The sequence below is a fragment of the Colletotrichum fructicola genome (genome assembly GCF_000319635.2).
Source record: "Colletotrichum fructicola Nara gc5 chromosome Unknown KSG_Nara_v1_contig05, whole genome shotgun sequence".
NCBI lineage: Eukaryota > Fungi > Ascomycota > Sordariomycetes > Glomerellales > Glomerellaceae > Colletotrichum > Colletotrichum fructicola.
The window spans coordinates 229,506-247,653 of record NW_027094055.1 but is presented as its reverse complement, the minus strand read 5'-3'; the positions used below and the strand labels follow the sequence as shown (position 1 = coordinate 247,653).

The 18,148-nt window shown below is 51.1% G+C and overlaps 6 protein-coding genes across 6 annotated transcripts; 3 read left to right on the top strand and 3 right to left on the bottom strand.

The window, feature by feature from the left end:
- Position 1: 1 nt before the first annotated feature.
- CGGC5_v008738 (uncharacterized protein) lies at positions 2 to 1,420 on the bottom strand (the record flags this gene model as incomplete). Its single annotated transcript, XM_032034938.1, has 5 exons — positions 2 to 542; positions 592 to 959; positions 1,015 to 1,082; positions 1,137 to 1,173; positions 1,226 to 1,420. 5 exons carry the CDS (start codon positions 1,418 to 1,420, stop codon positions 2 to 4), a joined length of 1,209 nt encoding a protein of 402 aa, XP_031885898.1.
- A 1,563-nt stretch (positions 1,421 to 2,983) lies between these two features.
- Positions 2,984 to 4,084, bottom strand: CGGC5_v008737 (uncharacterized protein; the record flags this gene model as incomplete). Its single annotated transcript, XM_032034939.1, has 3 exons — positions 2,984 to 3,578; positions 3,628 to 3,745; positions 3,802 to 4,084. 3 exons carry the CDS (start codon positions 4,082 to 4,084, stop codon positions 2,984 to 2,986), a joined length of 996 nt encoding a protein of 331 aa, XP_031885899.1.
- A 1,017-nt stretch (positions 4,085 to 5,101) lies between these two features.
- On the bottom strand, positions 5,102 to 6,965 carry eqxH-0 (Cytochrome P450 monooxygenase eqxH; the record flags this gene model as incomplete). Its single annotated transcript, XM_032034940.1, has 5 exons — positions 5,102 to 5,553; positions 5,616 to 5,829; positions 5,889 to 6,271; positions 6,320 to 6,388; positions 6,458 to 6,965. The coding sequence occupies 5 exons, from the start codon at positions 6,963 to 6,965 to the stop codon at positions 5,102 to 5,104; spliced, it is 1,626 nt and encodes a 541-aa protein (XP_031885904.1).
- Positions 6,966 to 8,183: 1,218 nt separating this feature from the next.
- On the top strand, positions 8,184 to 9,033 carry epoA-3 (putative epoxide hydrolase; the record flags this gene model as incomplete). The annotated part of the gene is made up of 4 exons (XM_066152057.1): positions 8,184 to 8,289; positions 8,345 to 8,534; positions 8,602 to 8,887; positions 8,938 to 9,033. The coding sequence occupies 4 exons, from the start codon at positions 8,184 to 8,186 to the stop codon at positions 9,031 to 9,033; spliced, it is 678 nt and encodes a 225-aa protein (XP_066008352.1).
- Positions 9,034 to 9,753: 720 nt separating this feature from the next.
- CGGC5_v008734 (Oxidoreductase BOA17) lies at positions 9,754 to 10,800 on the top strand (the record flags this gene model as incomplete). The annotated part of the gene is made up of 3 exons (XM_032034941.1): positions 9,754 to 10,043; positions 10,100 to 10,281; positions 10,337 to 10,800. 3 exons carry the CDS (start codon positions 9,754 to 9,756, stop codon positions 10,798 to 10,800), a joined length of 936 nt encoding a protein of 311 aa, XP_031885905.1.
- Positions 10,801 to 11,551: 751 nt separating this feature from the next.
- CGGC5_v008733 (uncharacterized protein) lies at positions 11,552 to 12,964 on the top strand (the record flags this gene model as incomplete). Its single annotated transcript, XM_032034943.2, has 1 exon — positions 11,855 to 12,964. One exon carries the CDS (start codon positions 11,855 to 11,857, stop codon positions 12,962 to 12,964), a length of 1,110 nt encoding a protein of 369 aa, XP_031886114.2.
- Positions 12,965 to 18,148: the final 5,184 nt, after the last annotated feature.

Sequence of the window (18,148 nt, the reverse complement as noted above, 5' to 3'; positions counted from 1 at the left end):
CTCATCTTCGAGATCCAATACTTTCCTCATCCTCCGGAGTCTCAGGCAATGAAAATCGATTCCTCGTCGGACTGGAGTAGGACTTCGGCGGCGGGCTTAGTGGCGTGCCGACCTCTTCATCCGCCTCACCAAACCCATCAGACCCGTCATCCGACTCTCCTCCTGCTGTCAAAGCCGGGCTGATCGCCGTTCGGACCATGAGGCCACCTTCTGGTGAATGTTCAACCACCCTAGACCTTGGCTCAACCTCCATCACATCCAGATAGTCTGGGCTCGTAATCGTTTGTTCGCTTGAGACTGTTGTCGTCGCCTTCAGTGGCCTCCGAGTGAGTCGAGTGCCGCTTTCGTATGAGATCTTTTGGCTGTCCGTGTTTCTACCCATCACGCGTAGTAGAGGGCGGAGAGTTGGGATGCATACGCAGATGACGGCACAGCAGACCTCCACCTGGGACCAAACCAGCGCTGGAATGACATCCCACGTAACATCCGCCGTAAATACGTGCGTGATTGTCACTATCCTCACAATTGAGATCGCCGTCGTTCTGCTTCGCATCAGCTCTGTCGCAAACACTCAGTGCCAGCTTCACTCACATGAATCCAAGCCCGAAGCTCACCATCAACGCGACTTTGAGCATTGCTCTGAGCTTCAGTCTGTGCAACATTGGAATTGGCATCAAAAAGATGATGACGTCGGTCGCCAGATGCACGGAGGATGTCGCCAGCCACCAAGCGCATTGGTCATATCTCTCTGCCTGAAAGGTGTCACCCCTCCAAGTTGGAGCTGCCATGACGATGGACGACACAACTACGGCGATTCCAAAGCAGCAGATAAACCCGAACATGATGTTACAGACGAGTCGAAACTTCGGTACCGCGAACACCCGTCGAAACTGAAGCAGGACTGCCATCTTGACTGCAATGAACGTGGCGCTATAGCACAAGGTAGCCCCGATCGTTATCTATCCCAGAATGTTAGGGTAAAAGTCTTTGAGTTCTCTCTTTCAATCATCTCACCCTGCGGCCATCTTGTTGAACATCGATCGGGATGGTCCAGATGTGCATCCCAAGTCCTTTGGTCGTGCCTTGCAATGGATATCAGCAATGATCCTTGCCGCAAAGATCTCAACGAAACTTACATATGGAGAAAATAACACCAGTCAAGATGGCAAGTATCTGGGATCCTATCAGAGGTTATGCTCACTCCGATTCCATCGACTAAACTCACAAATGAGATGACAACGAGAGTATCGTCGGCGCCCCAGCTCTTGATGACTATTGCCCGTACGTATACCCGCAGTAGGACGAACATCAAAGTGACCGACAAGCATACCGCAGTCGAAACAATGAGCCAGCTCGCTCGGCTGGCGTCCGTGTACGGCGGGGTCCCGTCGCCAGACGTGATTGCCGACTCGTTATGCATCGTGGCCATGTGTCGTCTCCAATCACCACTACCTGGTGGAAATAACGATGCGTCCCGAGCCCTCTCCTTCAAATACAGGTCTGAGGCGGAGATATGGAAGCAGCCGATTTGAAATCCGTGCAGCAAGCTGCGCACGAATGATGTTGATGACGGCCAGGCTGCGACGAAACTGTGTGCTTTCTGCAAGATGGAGCCGGGGAAGTGCTCCGCTGAACGGCGACATGAGCAGGACGCGACCACGTGTATATGAAGAGGGCAGAAGAAAATCTGGAACAACATGGGGCTGGGGCTGTCATCAGGCACTTGACCGTGTTCAGCGAGTTTTCTGCCCGTGGCGTGGGAGCATCGTATGTCTCACCGCATGCGGAAACGCCACGAGCGATCCCAGCACCATCAGGGACGGGCAGCTGAATCGGTGGGCGTCATATTTACGGGCAAAATTCGATCTTGATTCGAGATTTTGCATTTGAGAAGCCGCTAAACACTTGGCATTGCTGTCAAAAGTTCAGTTGCACAGGAACCAGCCAACCACGAGACTCGACCAGCTCAAACTTTCCGAGCAGACACCTTAGCCCCAGATTGATGTGCAGGGGCGCTCAACCTCGAGCCAAAGGGACAATGGTGCTCCAAAGGATACTCCATAACGATCTCGTTCTCCTGAGCCGTCTACCGGAGCAGATACCCGGCCCACCGGATCGATGTTGGGGCTGGACTATCGGCTCATGGCGCCAACTCCGATTTGCCCGAAATCGCCTGGCACATCCATTAGCATGCGGCGACCAAGTGTCTCTTTCGAGCTACTAACGGTGGCAAGGTTAGCCAGAATCCAAGTGGGACAGTTTCGGGCAAAATTATCGATCATTGCTGTTTAAATACGGCTACTATAGCAGCCATTTGAGCAGCTCAAATTGACTTTACGACGATGAAAACTAATACACCTGGACATCTTAAAGCTTCTCCTATCCAATGGTTTGAGGGATGACTTTGAAAAGGACGAGTGCTGGAAGTGCAAGCCAGTATCATAGCTTCGGAGTTGACCTGGGTAACCACTCAACGTAAGCACCAACAGTCTGACTGTGGCTGCGGATCCCACACTAAGATCTAGCCATGGCTTTCAAAGGGGGCCAAGTATGCCACCGGCAACAATGAACATGCGCCACACAGAAGTCCGATTATGTCGTAACTGGGGCCTTACCTAGGAGGCGGAAATGCCTATACTGGAATCGGCAGATCAACGGCACCAAAAACTACGTTATATGTCAGCGCCCGCACCCAATGACATGGAGATGGGCTGCCTCTCACACGTTGACGATGGCTCACAAGATCTACAGATCATCGCCCGTTATTCAAGGCCCGGTAATCCACAGAGCACGCTTGGCGTTTCTTACTCGACAGGAATGACAGGCATTTTAGCCTAGGAGCCTTTGCTCTCGTTGAAGTAGAGGATAGATGCTCCGTTCACCATCGGACTGGGTCCAGTGCTTTCTTGAGAAAATAGCTCTTTCATTATTCATTCTGTATGGCTCATATATACAAGCTGTCTTCGCTTTATATTATTTTCTTTCAGGCGGGAAATCTAGAGTTGAGCGCGTTCCACTCAGTCTGCGTTAACGGTGTGACTGATCCATGCTTCAATCCGCTTGGGAACCCAGAGGTACTTGAAGCCTGCCAGTTAGGTGATTGGATGTTGCTCGTCTGGAAGGGCACATATTGTGTGTAATCGTCGAGCAAGAGATGGTACAGGCCGGGCGTCGTGTTGTCCGCGAATGCTGCGGGGCCCTCACGCGGGCTCTCGTTCCGAACATATCCCGGAATACGCGTCCAGGTTCCAAAGAGACCACCGGTGGTAACCTCCTGGTAGACTTGGTTGGTAGTCTCGTTCTTCAGGAAGCGAGCAAAGCTTCCAGGTGTGCCGAGATACTGGAACTCTTGGTCAATGAGAGGGGTGTCGGCGAGGGCAACGTAGTCTCGGGCGGCGCTGAAAGTGACAAAGTCCTTCGTGGCCGCGTAGCGAATTCGATCAAGCGTTGCGGTGCCGGTGTGACCGGTGTCGGTTGAGCGGTAGTGTCTAGACGCCCAGAAGACGTACCAGTGGCCCTTGTCGGCATCCCAGACGGCAGAGGGCGCCCAAACCATGCCAGCCGTGTCGGCTTCGACGCTGAAAAAGGTGTGAGCAATGGTTATATTACTTCATCTGAAGTACTTACATTCTCAGAGTGGGTGCAGACCAGTCAACCAAGTTAGTCGACTTCCAGACAACAATACCACGGCTGCCGGTCCGCGTGGCTTTGTCCCAGTTGAAGCCAGAGGCATTGATATCGAGATCTATGTTCACCACCCATCAGTTGCATTCTTGCAATGCGTGCTATTGAAGTACTCACCTGTGGCAATGATGTACCATTCGGATCGAGCAGCATTGGTCGTCAGAAACACGTCGCGGACCGCCTTCGTGCCGACTGTTGAAGTGAGGACTGGCTGTCCCTTGTTCAAGAACTTGAAGCTCGAAGCGCTGTTCCCGTTTGACAGGTGAAATTGAACCTTGGGGTTGGCATCACTGAACGTCGAAATAAGGTAGCCAACATAGTTGGTGGCCTGACGGGGAACAGGGTTCGCTGCCACGAGAGCGGCCGAGGCCACGGCGGTGAGTATTGAGAGAACGCGCATTTTGAACCGAATCAGCCTGGTGGGTCCACGGATTCCACTTCGTCAGAGATTAAAAGAGTCATGCTCAATTTGTTGGGTATTATCGACATTATATACACACGGTCTTGGTGATGTAGTCTCGCAGTCACGCAGAGCTCTGTGGCCTTGGCAATATTGGCATTGGCTTTGAGCCGAGTCAAGTTGACTGCGCCGAAGAATTCAGGTCAGCCGGCGTGAAGCTTCATATACGAAATGCATTTCTATGGCGCGGCTAGACTTCTAGTTCACCGTCGGGGTAGCGTCCTGCCGAGCTCTCTCGCGATGCGGGGATGGGCGACTCCACAAACGGCGTAATCGACTCCGTCAACGGGACTAGCGTATGGGGAAGATGCACTCTTCCGGTAGTTTACCCCATGGCACACCATGTCATGTGGGGTTTGGCATCTGGAGAAATCGCTCATCAACCTTGTTTCCTTGATTGTGGTACTTGGGCGAAAGGTCGCACCCAAGGGAGAAAACCGCCATCACATGCCGTGCCAGCGCAATCATGGTTTAAGCGCCAATGACCTCCAACGCACATCACGTAATTCTGCTCTTCTTGCTACCTCATGGCGAGATCGCATCCGCCTAACGTTATTTGATGACTCGGTCCAGCCCACCCAATCACACCCATAATAGCGAAGCACCTGGTACCTGGGTCAGTTACTAGTCCGCACTCTGCGATTGGTGGCTTTTGGCGTTGAGAATGGAATTTGATTCTTGACAGGTGCGGGAGTCCCGCGTACCTGCAGCAGTATCCGTTATCAGCATCAGATAGCGTCCATCGCTCAATTGGTCTATCAATACACCCATGAATTCTCTACTTGTATCAAGAGTGAGCGGAGTTTTATTGTACGAAACACTCCTGATCTACTTTCTAATCGAAGTTCCGTGGAAAAGTGCGCAAAACAAGACACAGCCTTAAGAAAAGGAGAGCCTAAAAGGGAAACTAGAAGAGACGAAAAGCTTCATGCAGATAAATAACCTGAAGAGCGTCATCTAACACTCAAGCGAGTCCAGGTCGAGTTCCTCCTTCCGTCGCCTGATGAGAAACTTGGTGGCCGGATCGGGAATGATTGACATGCCAAAGGTAGTGGCCTTTGGCTGGAAGCCGTCGGGAAGCTTCCAGTCGTACTTGAGCAGGATATGGCACAAGGCGATCTTGATCTCGTTGGCGGCAAAGAAGCGACCAGGACAGGCGTGAATACCATGCCCGAATCCAAGATGCCTTGAACTTGTGCTCACTAGGTGCGCCGTCTTGCTGTCTTCATCCCTTTCACCCTCCGCCGCCTCTCGCAGCCTCAAGAATCGATAGCCATCGAACTTGTCGGCATCCTTCCAATACTCGGAATTCCACATGTGAGTCCCTTCTCCAAGGACCCTCTGTCCCTTCTTGATCACGAAGCCGTCCGAAAGCTCGACATCAGCAAGTGCTTGTCGACTCCAGAGTCCTTGATGAAATCTATCAGCAACCTTCGTTCGAAAGCAGTTTCATGTTCACTCGGAGACTTACCTAGTAGTGCCGGCTTCATACGTTGAGACTCCTTGATGACACTGTCCATTAACTTCAGGTTGTACAACGCCGTCTTCTTCAATCCTTGAGATCCCAAGACGGTGATGACCTCTTCTCGGAGGGGGGCTAATATTTCGGGATTCATGGCGATGTCAATCATCGTTTGTTGAAGAAGATCAGAGGTCGTGTGGATTGCAACGACAGTTAGTGTGAGCTTGGTTTAGGGTTAGTTGTCTGCTAGTCTGCTACTCTTCTTTAAACTGAGATACTCACCTGGTGCCTGGCATGCTCATTGGATGGGCCGTACTCTGTTTCCCACCACTCGACCAGATCATCGAATGGGCTCGGCTGTCCTTTGGCCAGAGCAGCAGCTTTGATGGCATTTCGCTTCTTGATGTGAGGCTCGAGGGCATTATTGGCCTTGACCAGCTGCTGCCGAAGGTCCTGGCAAACCGGCATGGCCCAGTGAACGATGGGCCTGAGGAGTCGGGGCCAAGCTCTGACTTTATCAGTAGCTTTGAAGGCAGTGATGGTGTAGTCACCGGATGCTTTTGTCCATTCCTCATTCCTACAGAGCTCCTCGCCCATGAAGATCCTTGTAGACATCTGCGACACAACACGAACAAGGTCTTCCTTGGGGCTCATAACGTGCCATTCTGACAAGGTTAGCTGGCTTCTGCTACAAAATTGGAGGGCAATCGTACCTGGGGAGTCTGTCAACACTGCCCGCATCGCAAACGTTGCTTCCTGAGAAATTGGGGCCGTGAGCTTGGCTGTAAACAACGACAACTTTAGTTAGTAGTCTTGCAAAATTGTGATTTGTCGAGTCCTGAACCACCCACTCAGAGCCTTGGTTAAGTACTTCGTGACGATTTTGGCCAACTTATCATCCAGCGAGAAAGCGTCGAAGCCAGGGATATACCCATGAGTATCCTGTGAGTCCATGTGAGCTACCGTATCAATGACGGGCATCATTGTGAAGATATGATATACATCATTTGCTGGGACAAGGAATGACAGTCGCGCATCACTTCGAAGCTCTTCGATGTGCTGAGGCGACAGTACGATAACCTCTCCCCAGTCACAGTACGCCTTATAAAGTTTGTTGCCGAAACGAGACCTTCCCTCAGCCAGCAGTGCAGCACTTCGTGGGAAAAATTCGGAAACCCGACGTCTGTTGGTGAATTCAAATGCCTTCTTAGGGTTCAGCTCTGGCAGGTTGCTCTTCTGGTCACCAAAGGCGCGCGCAAAAAACACCAACACTGCCAGAGTCAGAATATAGACGGCCGGCTGGTCAGCAAAGGGTATATCAACCCTCAGTTCCTCCCACCACGTTGGTCGAGAGTTCATGTTGGTAAACTTTTCGGGGCCGTAAGGTGTCAGGCAAAGAGTTCAAATGTTGCGATGCAGAGGAAATAGTCGTGTTGTAAATCTGGCTGGGCTCTAAATCTCCTATTTTCAATGAACTAACTGAGCGTTTTATCTAAAATCTCTACAGTGATTCATTCGATACGCTTGTAAGTCGAGTCGTATTCTACGCCCTATGCAGCCGCCGCAAAGACCGGAGTCCGGCCGCTGGGCTCCGCCGAATGCGATACCGAAATAGGCATCTTCCCCGGCTACTTGCTACGCTCATACTCAGAAGCCCGTCCCCGCTGACAAAGCTTGCAGATCGTGAGCTTGCGTAAGTTCTGATTCAGCCAAAACCTCGATCGGCAGCCAACCGACATCTAGACCAAGGATTTCTCCGACAAGTGCGGAGCAACTGCCGGCGCGGGCAGCTCCTTCGATAGACCGAAACATGCATCACGGGCCGCTGGAAGGACTCCGGTGCATGGATCTGAGGAAGTAAGCCACCGGAGAAAACCCACCGCACGATGAAGCAGCGCTGCATAGTAGCCGAACTGGGGTAGTAAACGGCACAAACTAGTGATAAACTGCCAATTGCGCACAGTCTGATATGATAGAGCCAGGTCAAAGAACACCAGGTCGTCGTTCCAGGAGCACTTGACACAGACGGGCATGTCGCATACAGGGTTTGGAGTTGTCCCGGCATTTGCCATCAAGAGGCCTGAAGTGTTCAACTTTCAAATCTCCAATTTGCAAATCGAAATCCTTACAACGCTTCTTCGACTTTGTCCCATAGCCCCGGAAACATGGTACAACAGGCAAGAAGATCTTGAATTTGGCCTCAGTCGCCGATGGATGATCGAGGCTAGAGATGAATGGCTCGAATTCAACTTCCATCAATTCGAAAACGACATCAATCTTTTTCCCAACTTCAGAATACCCATCGAAGACCCTGACCATGGTACAGTGTCCATACACTTCGTAGGTCTCTTTTCAAAAAAGCATGATGCGGTTCCGATTATCTTCATGCACGGTTGGCCTGGGTCTTTCCTTGAATTCAGACCAATGCTGCGACTACTCACGCAAAGATTCACTCCTGAAACTCTTCCTTATCACATTATCGTGCCCTCGATACCAGGTTACGGACTTTCGTCAAGTGGCAACCTGGAAAATGAACTCACTCTGGATCAAGCGCCGCGACTGATGCACCAACTTATGATGGAGCTTGGTTTTGGTACTGGGTACGTCGCACAGGGAGGCGACGTTGGTAGCAATCTGGCTGGACAGATGTCCGCAAGATTCGAGGAATGCAAGGCGTATCATCGTAAACAGACAGAACCAAGAAGTACCAAGATGGGCATGGACTAATGCACACACAGTCAACTTCTTAGGCCCCGAACCTGGGGACGATTTGTCGACTGTCCAAAGTCCAACCTCGGAAGAACGGGAGCAGATGGAACGAGGGAAGAACTTCGCTTTCAGTGGTTCTGCATACGTTTTCGAGCACGGTTTCAGACCAGCAACCATAGGTCACTGCATTGCGTCGAGCCCAATTGCGTTACTAGCTTGGTCAGTCATTTTTTATGCGGCTTTAAGCCCATCCCACCTGAAGCATCCGCTGATTATTGCCATGAAGGATTGGTGAGAAATACGTCCACTGGACCGATCCCTTGCACCGACTAAGCATCCAAACCATTCTCGAGCTCACCACACTATACTGGTTGACGGAAACATTTCCACGGAGTCTTTATCCGTATCGCCACCTGGCCCCAGTGCTAGCATCCGGTGACTCGCTTTCAATCAGCAAGTCCACAATAAAGCCGTTCGGATATGCGGCATATCCCTTCGAGTGTGTTCTCATGCCAAAGGCATGGGCACATCAGGTGTATCCCAATTTAATCCAATACAGTAGACAGGACAAGGTAAGAGAGACATGACGTCACGCTAGTGTATAGGTCTAAATCTTGATTAGGGCGGGCACTTTGCAGCTCTAGAGCAGCCTGAGATTTTCCTTGACGATGTGCTCAGATTTGTTGAGCTGGTAAGGTCTAGGGGCATTTTCGTGTAAAGCAGCCTCAGAGGCTTTGCCTAAGATACATAAAGTCTACACCCCTTAGCTAGAAATACTATCTAGTATCTGTTCATGTTTGGTATGGTCGTGCCTGAGGTCCGAAGGAAGCAGTCTTCAATTATGTACAAGAACCTGTCTATGTCATATCACGCCTGCCATTTACAAGTGCTTAAAACGATGAAGACAAAGACTAAAAGATGTTCAAAACATTCGCGGTCATCAAACTCCTAACCTACCTAATGAATTTTATGGTACTCGTCTGCTCGTGTACAATCATCCCCACAGACCAGCAGTCCCACAATTAAGTTGCAAAAGTTGCAAAAGACAATTTGTTTCGCCCTCTCACCGAGGCAGAGCAACCGTCTATCTCGTTTTAGACCCTTAAGAGTGATAACGCGTTAATATTCTCACCGCCTTTTGGAAATGTCTGTAAGATTTGTAAGAAGTGTTCGAAAATGGTCTGCGATCCTTGGCCACCCCCAATCGGCCCCAGACGAGCTCAATCCCACCGGCTGAGATCGGTGGTTCGGTCCGTGCCAAGTGCCGAATTATAAATCACAGGGTGTATATATGTATTGCCATCTTGTTCTGCTTCACTGATGCAATTCCATTCCAAACCAGCATCAGAACTTCAATGTCCGAGCCCTAGAACGGATAACTAGACGACACCGCATCAGCCAGCCAACCGGAAATAATACCTACCAAAACTACAACAATATGACAGACTCAAAGGTTTGGCTGATCACCGGGACAACCTCGGGCATGGGGGCTGCCATGATGGAGCAGTTCGCCGCACGAGGCGACCGGGTGATAGCAACTGGGCGCAGCGCAAGCGTCAGACTCGCAGACAAGAAGTCGAGCAGCATTTTCCCTTTGGATCTGGATGCTACTGCTCCACTAGCTGTTGTGAAAGAACGGATCGAAAAAGCCATCCAGGTCTTCGGTCACATCGATTTCGTTGTCAATAATGCCGGTATCTCAGTTCCTCAGACGATTGAAGAGGCAGAGTAAGTACCTATTTGACCTTATTGTAACGTGAAGTTGACTCCGATACTCTACTCAGCGACGCGTTCACCCAGAAGATGCTTGATACCAATCTTATTGGTGCAATTAGGCTTGTGCAGGCCGTGCTTCCTCATTTCAGAGAGAGGAAGGCCGGTACATTCGCCTTCATCGGCTCTGCAATGGGCTGGCAAACCTTCCCGTTCTTTACCCATTATGGTATCACCAAAGCTGGCCTCTCTAGTAAGTCATAGAGATTGTTTCTGATCAATGTACACGAGACGGCTGATTGTCGAAGTTTTTGCCGAGAATCTCCAAAGAGAAACTGCCCACTTGGGACTGCGGGCCGTTGTTTTCGAGCCTGGAGCCTTCGTGACGGGCATCGGGCAGACGAGGACCGCGGCTGATGAGGGTCTCGGAGGGGCACCTAGCATCTCTGACTATCAAGGCTTGTTTGGGGAGATAATGGGAAAGTTCTCCTCACCGGAAATGTCGGAAAGCATACCTTCTACCGTCGAGAAGCTCCCTTCGGCTGTTTGGGATGTAGTCAAAAGCGAGGGTATGGCTGCGGGGAAGCCATTCCCTATTCGGGTACCCTTGGGCCTCGATGCGTTGGCCGTGGTCAGACAGAAGTGCTACGAACAACTCAGGCTGTGCGATGAGTGGGAGAAGGTCGCCCTGAGCACGACAAAAGATGGTGCGGATACCACCCCGAACAAATATATCCTGGAAAAGATGTCGATTATGAACTTGGCCAAATAAGCCACGAATGGGAGATTCGGAATGAGTGACGGAATTGGCATTTCAGCTTTTGTTAAGTAGGAACCGCCGGGGCATATGATAGCTGTTTTTGATTAATCAATATCACGTGCGCTGAGAACTGCACTTTGCTTCAATGCCGGTGGGATACGCCCCAGAGCTTCCGGACGTAAAGTACGCAAAAAGATTCCAATACCTACTTGCTCGCAGGACATCCGCATCACCACAGAGCATCGATTGTTCAGCTGGAGCGACGTCTGCCTTGAAGAGTTTCGGAACACGTCGGAAGGGTTCCGAATGTTATCCTTACGGTTAGCTGATTCTACATGTCCATCTTCTCTGGCAGTAGATCTGAGTAAATGACAGAGTCTATGCGCGAGGGTCCCGCAGCAGTGATCCTCAACTACAACCATCGGCGGGTAGTTATACCAGATTGGGAAGGTACATGCGCCCCGAAGATGCTACCCACCCATCACCCCTTTCTTGATAATCAATACCACAATAAACATATGGGTTGCAAACAAGCAGTCAAAATAGAGTTCAACTGACTGTTTTCGTCCAATAGTTCTGGATCCATAGAGAACCAGATCGTGGTTCACACCTGTCACGGACGACGTGCAGACTATGGCCTCGCCCCCCTAAAAGACCCTGTTAGTCCTTTCGTACAACAGGTATATAATGAGCATCGATCCTCGCTTCAGCATCATATCTGAAATTCAGATAACCATCTCATTCATTCGTTGTTCTTATCATCATGCATCTGCTATTCACACTATCGGCGGCCCTTGCTGGCGCTGCCATGGCCCTCGATCCTATATGCGACAGCGAGTGCCAGGCCAGCTGCGACGCGGAATGCCAGACTGCCATCCAGACGACCTACGAAGCAGAAGCGGCACTTTGGGTCGGCGACATTGTCTCTAATCCTTTCTATTCGACACCTGCCAACGTCACGGGAGCCAAACCTGGAGATATTCTCCGCTGGGAGAACGTCCCTGCAGCTCAGCTGGCCTCCAATTGGACACTCCCGGCCAGTCTATCGCTCTCACGCGTTCTGTACATGACCGAAGATATCGATCGGAAGCCCATTCCGGCCTCGGCTTGGGTTCTCTTACCATTCACCAACCCGTTTGCCAAACCCCAGGGAACGCCGGAGGAGAACAAGCTGCGAACCATTGTCTGGACGCACGGAACAGCAGGCCGCAGCAGACTCTGCGCTCCCACTAACAACAAGGGTCTTTACTACGACTGGAAGGCTCCATTCATTCTCGCCGAGTCGGGATATGCTGTTGTTGCTCCGGACTATGCTGGTCAGGGGTCCGACATCCTCCAAGGATTTATGTACGAGTCTGGATTCCTCCATGCTGCCGATGTTGCCTATGCTCTCATTGCTGCGAGGAAGGGTCTTGGAGATGTTCTCAGCCAGAAGTGGATGGTTTACGGCCACAGTGAAGGCGGAATGACTGCTTGGCGAACCAACGAGCGTTTGGCCATGCCTGACCAAGAGGCCCTTTTGGCTGCCGGGGAGTTCGTCGGTTCCGTTGCGGCAGCCCCTGCCCTGCGTCCCCAGAAGCTGATCCCAGCAACGCTTGAACGAGCTCAGGGCCAAGCCGCTCGGGACCCCTTCTCCGTCTACTTCCTTCAGTCTCTCTCAAGGCTCTACCCAGACCAGATCAAGGTAGAGGACTATCTCGGCGAGATTCCTCTGCAAAGACTCGGAGCTCTGGATAAGTCATGCTTCCAGACAGGGTTTGCCATTGTCGGTGGCTTTACGCCTGATCAGCTTTACAAGAACACTAGTTGGCTTACGCATCCCGCAACAAACGACTGGGCCGTCCGATACAACGGTCAGGGGCCCCATGCTATTGCGGCTCCCATGCTTGTTATCCAGGGCTCGACAGACACAATCACTCCGGCCAACCTGACATTGGACGACTTCAACCAGACATGCACCACCTTCCCTGAGAGTCCAGTACATGCTCGCGTGTATCCGGATATGGGACACGGTCAGGTTTTGGAGGCTGCCAGGGCTGATATCGCTGCTTGGATCGCCGCGAGATTTGAAGGAGTTCCCGTTGAGAAGACCTGCGTCCACGAAGACGTCAAGCCTTTCACCGATCGCTACGCTGTTGGTGATATTTTCTGGCACGGCACGGCTGTGCCCTTCTAAAGGCCAAGTATGCTTGGGAAAGTGATGCAGTTGATAGTCCGCTTTCTGTTTACCATTCAATGCAGACTAGGACAAGTCTATCACTTCTATGTATATAGTTAACGTAAAACCCTTCGTACATCTCATTTCATCGCCATACCGTGTCAGCTCCCAAGCCGTCCGAAGTTCAACTTCTTTTCTCCTCTCCTCTGTCGCCAGTAATTTGTTCCTTCTAGTATCTCAGGGCATCCGCGGATGAGCCATGCCCATTTTCTGAAGAAGGCTTCATTTGCCTCCCATCCCCGAGGGTCCCAAGACTCGCCCCAGACCAAGAGTCGAGGTCGCTCATCGCCATCATTAGACTTGTGGCCAACGCCAAAGACATCGGCACAGAACTCGTCCTCGTCGAAGAAGCCAAGATCTTCAGCCCGTATCGCACTTTCCCTTAGCGAGGGAATTGGGAACAGATCTAGGAACGGGTGGTGAGTTATTTGATACTGGGCTTCCGTGGGTCGGAGGAACGGAGGCCACAATGATGCTTGCCGAGGGCCGCAAGGAAGCTTGGGTCCCTCCAAGTTGAAGGGTGAAATGAAATGATCTTCGCAGAGAGATTGAGGGATGAATCCTAGTACCCGGGCGTTTCTAGCCAAGGCATTCAGTAGATTCAGGCCAACAAGAGCATAGAGCTGGGTTGGTTGCGGGGTTCCCAGCGAGTAGTTTGTCTGGGCACTTCTTGCGAGAATGATCATCTCGGCCCTCCTATTCGGACACGGAAGAAGCACATAGCCTCCATCTCCATCGAGTGAGCTTGAAGACTCACCCTCCCCTTCGCCACTTTCTAAGTTGTTACATAATTCTTTCAATTTTCTTCTTCCTGTGCGCATAAGGAAAGTGTCAGCGACCAAAGTTGACGATCTACGTAGAGCCTTGGGATCACTAACGACGCGCCCTTTGGTTAAGGCGATTTTGTATCTTCCGCCTTTCTTTACTTGATGAGACCCCGGTCCAATCGTCTGCGGGATCCTTCATCTCCAGCTGATGGGGTATTAAGTCGAGCTCCAGCTTGGTAGGCGGATTTGCGCTACTCGATGCACTCAATTCTGTAGGATTCGACATTTCTTTAACCAGACCAACAATTGTGGAGTTGTGGAAGAAAAAGCGACCTCGTCCGCGTTGGGCTGGGCTTCTTTCGGTTTTAAAGCCCCTGAGTCGTGAGCCAAGGCTTGGCCGGACCACTCAGCGCCCCGAGATCGCACTAAGAAATTACAGATAGAGCAGAGTGGGTCGCCTGAAGCCTATTTACGAGGCACCTCAGGTGCCGTACCGACCTCACCTGGGTACATGCATGATGCCAGTGAACCCGGAAGACACTGAAAGTAGTTTGCATGCAAACCCGCGCGAGAGTGGTTCTTGAATTTGGATCAGATGGTGTTGCAAAATCTCACCAAAACTAGGTATTTACCACCCGGATCCGCAACTCGTCTAGTCATAACTTCATTCTTGTATTTTCTCAAATCTCACGAGTTACTTCCATGCAGTGTTGTCATCGCCGAAAGAAAGACGGCGAGTAGAACTAGCATCCGTTGGCTCAATGTTGCGCTTCTGTGATGTAGATGTTCCAAAGAGCGACTCTGGGACCTAAGCAGAGGACTTGAAGGGACTAGACTCCTTTCAGAAGTTCCAAAGACTATCATAAAACTCGGTTGCTTCCTCTTCTGTGCTGAAGTCGCCCATGATGCCACTTAGAAGGCTCCCATATGCATCAGGCATATTGACATCCGCAATTTGGGACGCCCAATTTGCCATGTCTTCCACATTCGGGCCGTTGGAGGTCAACGAAGACGGCTGAAACTCCGGTCTGTCAACCTGATTCCGATCTACCACCATTGCCATAGTTCTAGCAGACAACGCTTCGAACAGGTTTCGGTATGGTGCCGCAGCCTCCCAGCGCTCCGCCATGATAGCCAAGAGCATTGTACAAGTCGTGAAGATGTTGCTAACGTTGTCGACTCTGATTGATCTTCGAACGGCTGAAGAGGTCCAAAGGCAGTGCATGTAGGTCAACCCTGCCAAAAAGAGAAGGTGTAGCGTTGACCACGTGTAGTTGATCGGTTTGCCAATGTACAGGCGTTTGCAGCCTTGGCAGATGCTTGCAGCTGCCTGAGCACACTCTAGAAAGACATCGTCTTCCTGATTATTTTTATCAGTAAGCTGGCCGCGATACAGAAAGAGAATAGTTTCGTAGTAGGTCAACTTGTAGTCTTCCATGTTGGAGAACACGGTGAGTGGAACAGTTGCTCGACGCGGCTCTGGAGGCGTACGTGCCATCCAATCATCGAGTTCTCTGCGAAACATCTGCACTTGGGCTTGGTGCTTATCTTTATCTGAGTTTTCAATGGAGATATTGGAGAAGAAAACAGCATAGATGCGCGCCCAGATGCATCTGATGTCAAATTGGTGGAGCGCATGCGAGACGGTGGTGGAAGGTCCACTTGGTGATATCCGCGGCGTGCCTTGGATTTTTGTTTCGCTTATCGCGGAATCGTCGATATCAAGAGGAAGCTATCAGGTCAGTAAGAAAGTACACGTATCACATAGATCTATGGGATCTCACCTCGGCATCCACCTCTTGGATTAGAAGAGTGAGAGGGAGGCCAAGATTTACGGAGGCAGCGCAGTCCATCTGATATGCGCACCAGAAGGCTCGCTTTCGCAACTCTAAACGCAGAAGGTTGGTCCGAAGAAGGAACCTCTTGACGTTGCGGTGATAGCCAAGTTCAATGCACTGGCGAAGAGCAAGTCCTGAAAGATTCCTGTTGAGAGGGTTTAGTCATGATTATGACCGGCCAGGGTTGTTGGTGAACTGACCAAACTGACGGGCCAGTAGCAGACCTGATAGAGAATAGTGCACAGCATAGCAAAGCCTGAATGGATTCAAGGGTTTTCTGTGAGAGCACACTTTCCAAGTGCAATAGTGCTGAGGCATAGAGTTGCTAAAACAGCATATTATTTAGATTTATGCGATGTTGGCGCATTTGAATCGGTGACTGACCTGTGAGAGCAATTTGGGATTCGACTTCAATAACGCGCCAATAGCATAAACCTGCCTAGTCTTAGTGATGCAGCCTACGGGAAGAGGCCAATGCAATGATTTGGTCCCACACCACTCACCATGTTGACGAAAAACAGCTCGCTTGGAGTCGGAGACTTTGACTCTAGTCCCGCCGCATTTCTCTCCCACTGCCTAAAAGTAGGTTCATGCAGGAATGGGTATTGCAAATGAACGTTATCAAAATAAGCATTGCTCAATAGCAGTCCCACTTCGTATCGTGGTAGCCGGCACGGTGATACTGACGAGTTCATCTCACCCGTATGTAAGTCGAAATGGTCATTAGGGTTGCTCTGTGCGACCTGACGTACGCAGGCGTGAATTATCCGGGACAACGAAAACATCGACGACGAACCGAGGTATTGTGGTTCGGCACCGGAAGCATGTAGACTCAAGATGCCTGCCTTGGAAACAAGATCAGCAGCATCATCCTGGTCACCCTGATTACCGCTCTGAGTATCCGTAGACTGCTCAGAGATGACAGATGAGGAAGGTAACCCAGACACAGAAAACGATTGACCTTGCTGTTGCAGCATGCCTTCCAGAAGCTGAATGCGCTCTTCTAAAGTCTCAACGTAATTCCGTGGGAGGTGCCGCTTGGTGGAGGAATCTTCCACGAGACATGCTAGCGGCTGTTGAGCATTCGCATGCACTAAAAATCGACGGTCCAGGGGACTTGACTTACCAATGGCCAGACGACTGCAATTGGCGCAGGATGGCACTTGGTCATCGCACTAGTAATCTGAGTCACTGGAAATCCAGATGAAAATGCTGATGCAGAGTATTCCTGATCGAGTTTACCTTCAGTTTCCTTTCTTTACAGCCGATGCAAGCTCCTTGGGCTCTGGTGCGTGTTCGACGCGGGGGACGCGCTGGGCGTCTTTGGCGATCGCTCATCTGGCGCAATGGTTAGCCTGAGGGGCCAGTCAAAAAGCTGCGCAAGCTGAGTACGCAATAGTCAGATTCATTTGGCCCTTGACTGGCCTAGACTTGCTTTTTTGTTTTGGGTTCAACCTTTTCAAAGCTGGATCCTGGCTGAAGGACTGTTGGTCGCTGAGGTTTTGGAGGAGGAAGATATTTCGCAGCAATGGGAGACTCAATTCGCTGTCATCCACAATACATTGATAAGGGATTTGGAGCCATGATTGGTGCTATCTTCCTTATCTCGCCGCCATGTCAGGGATTATTAACTTGGCACAGGTCGTTGAATTGGCGCCTTGCAGCGTTCAGACTACACTAAATCTAGCACGAGCTCGTGGTAATGTCCTTGACTCAGCATGACACTAAGTACAACTACCCCCAAATGAAAGCCATCGAACTTCCGACCACATGTGTCCCGTCAGACCAGACAAGCCTTCCTTGAGACTTAGCATCGGCACCGGGCGATGAACCCAAGGTGGCGGAGACGACGAAGCTCTGTTTCTCGCCCGCCTCGCTGAAAGTGAGAGTCTCAGGGGTCACAGCAACCTTGACCAGTGCGGGGTCAGTGAGAGAGACGTCAACCTTGTAAGTACCAGCACCTCCGACGTTGGTAACGGTGCGCTTGAACGTGGCAGTGTAGGACCCGTTTGTAGAACTATCGTAGAGGGCAGAGAAAGAAGGATAATTAAGGTCGTAGACGCTGTATGTTTGGTTGGAGGCGCAGGTAAAGTTGCTTCTTGTGATGCCGTTGGTAAAGGCAGATGTGCTGTTGACTGCACAGAGAAAGTCAAGGTAGTCATCCGGAGAAATGTCGTATATGAGGCCAGGGTTCAGAGCTGCGACGGGGTCAACGTGGCCGCTTCCGTAGTCGAAGACAGAGGCCGCCTTATCGTTGGCAGAGTCTAAAAGAGGAGACTGAGTGCCCTTCGTCGTGGTGTATGCAGTAGTCATGATGGCCGACCGGATGGCTGCAGGGCTCCATTCAGGGCGCCGGGCAAGAATGAAAGTAGCAATCCCAGACAAATGCGGGCAACTCATACTTGTACCGGAAATCACGTTCCAGTCAATCTTTCTTGTGTCAATGTCAAGTCCGGTCGGACCAGTGCCAGACCACCCAGCCAGGATAGAGACGCCTGGGCCAGTGATATCCGGCTTGAGAAGTCCGGGAACCACGA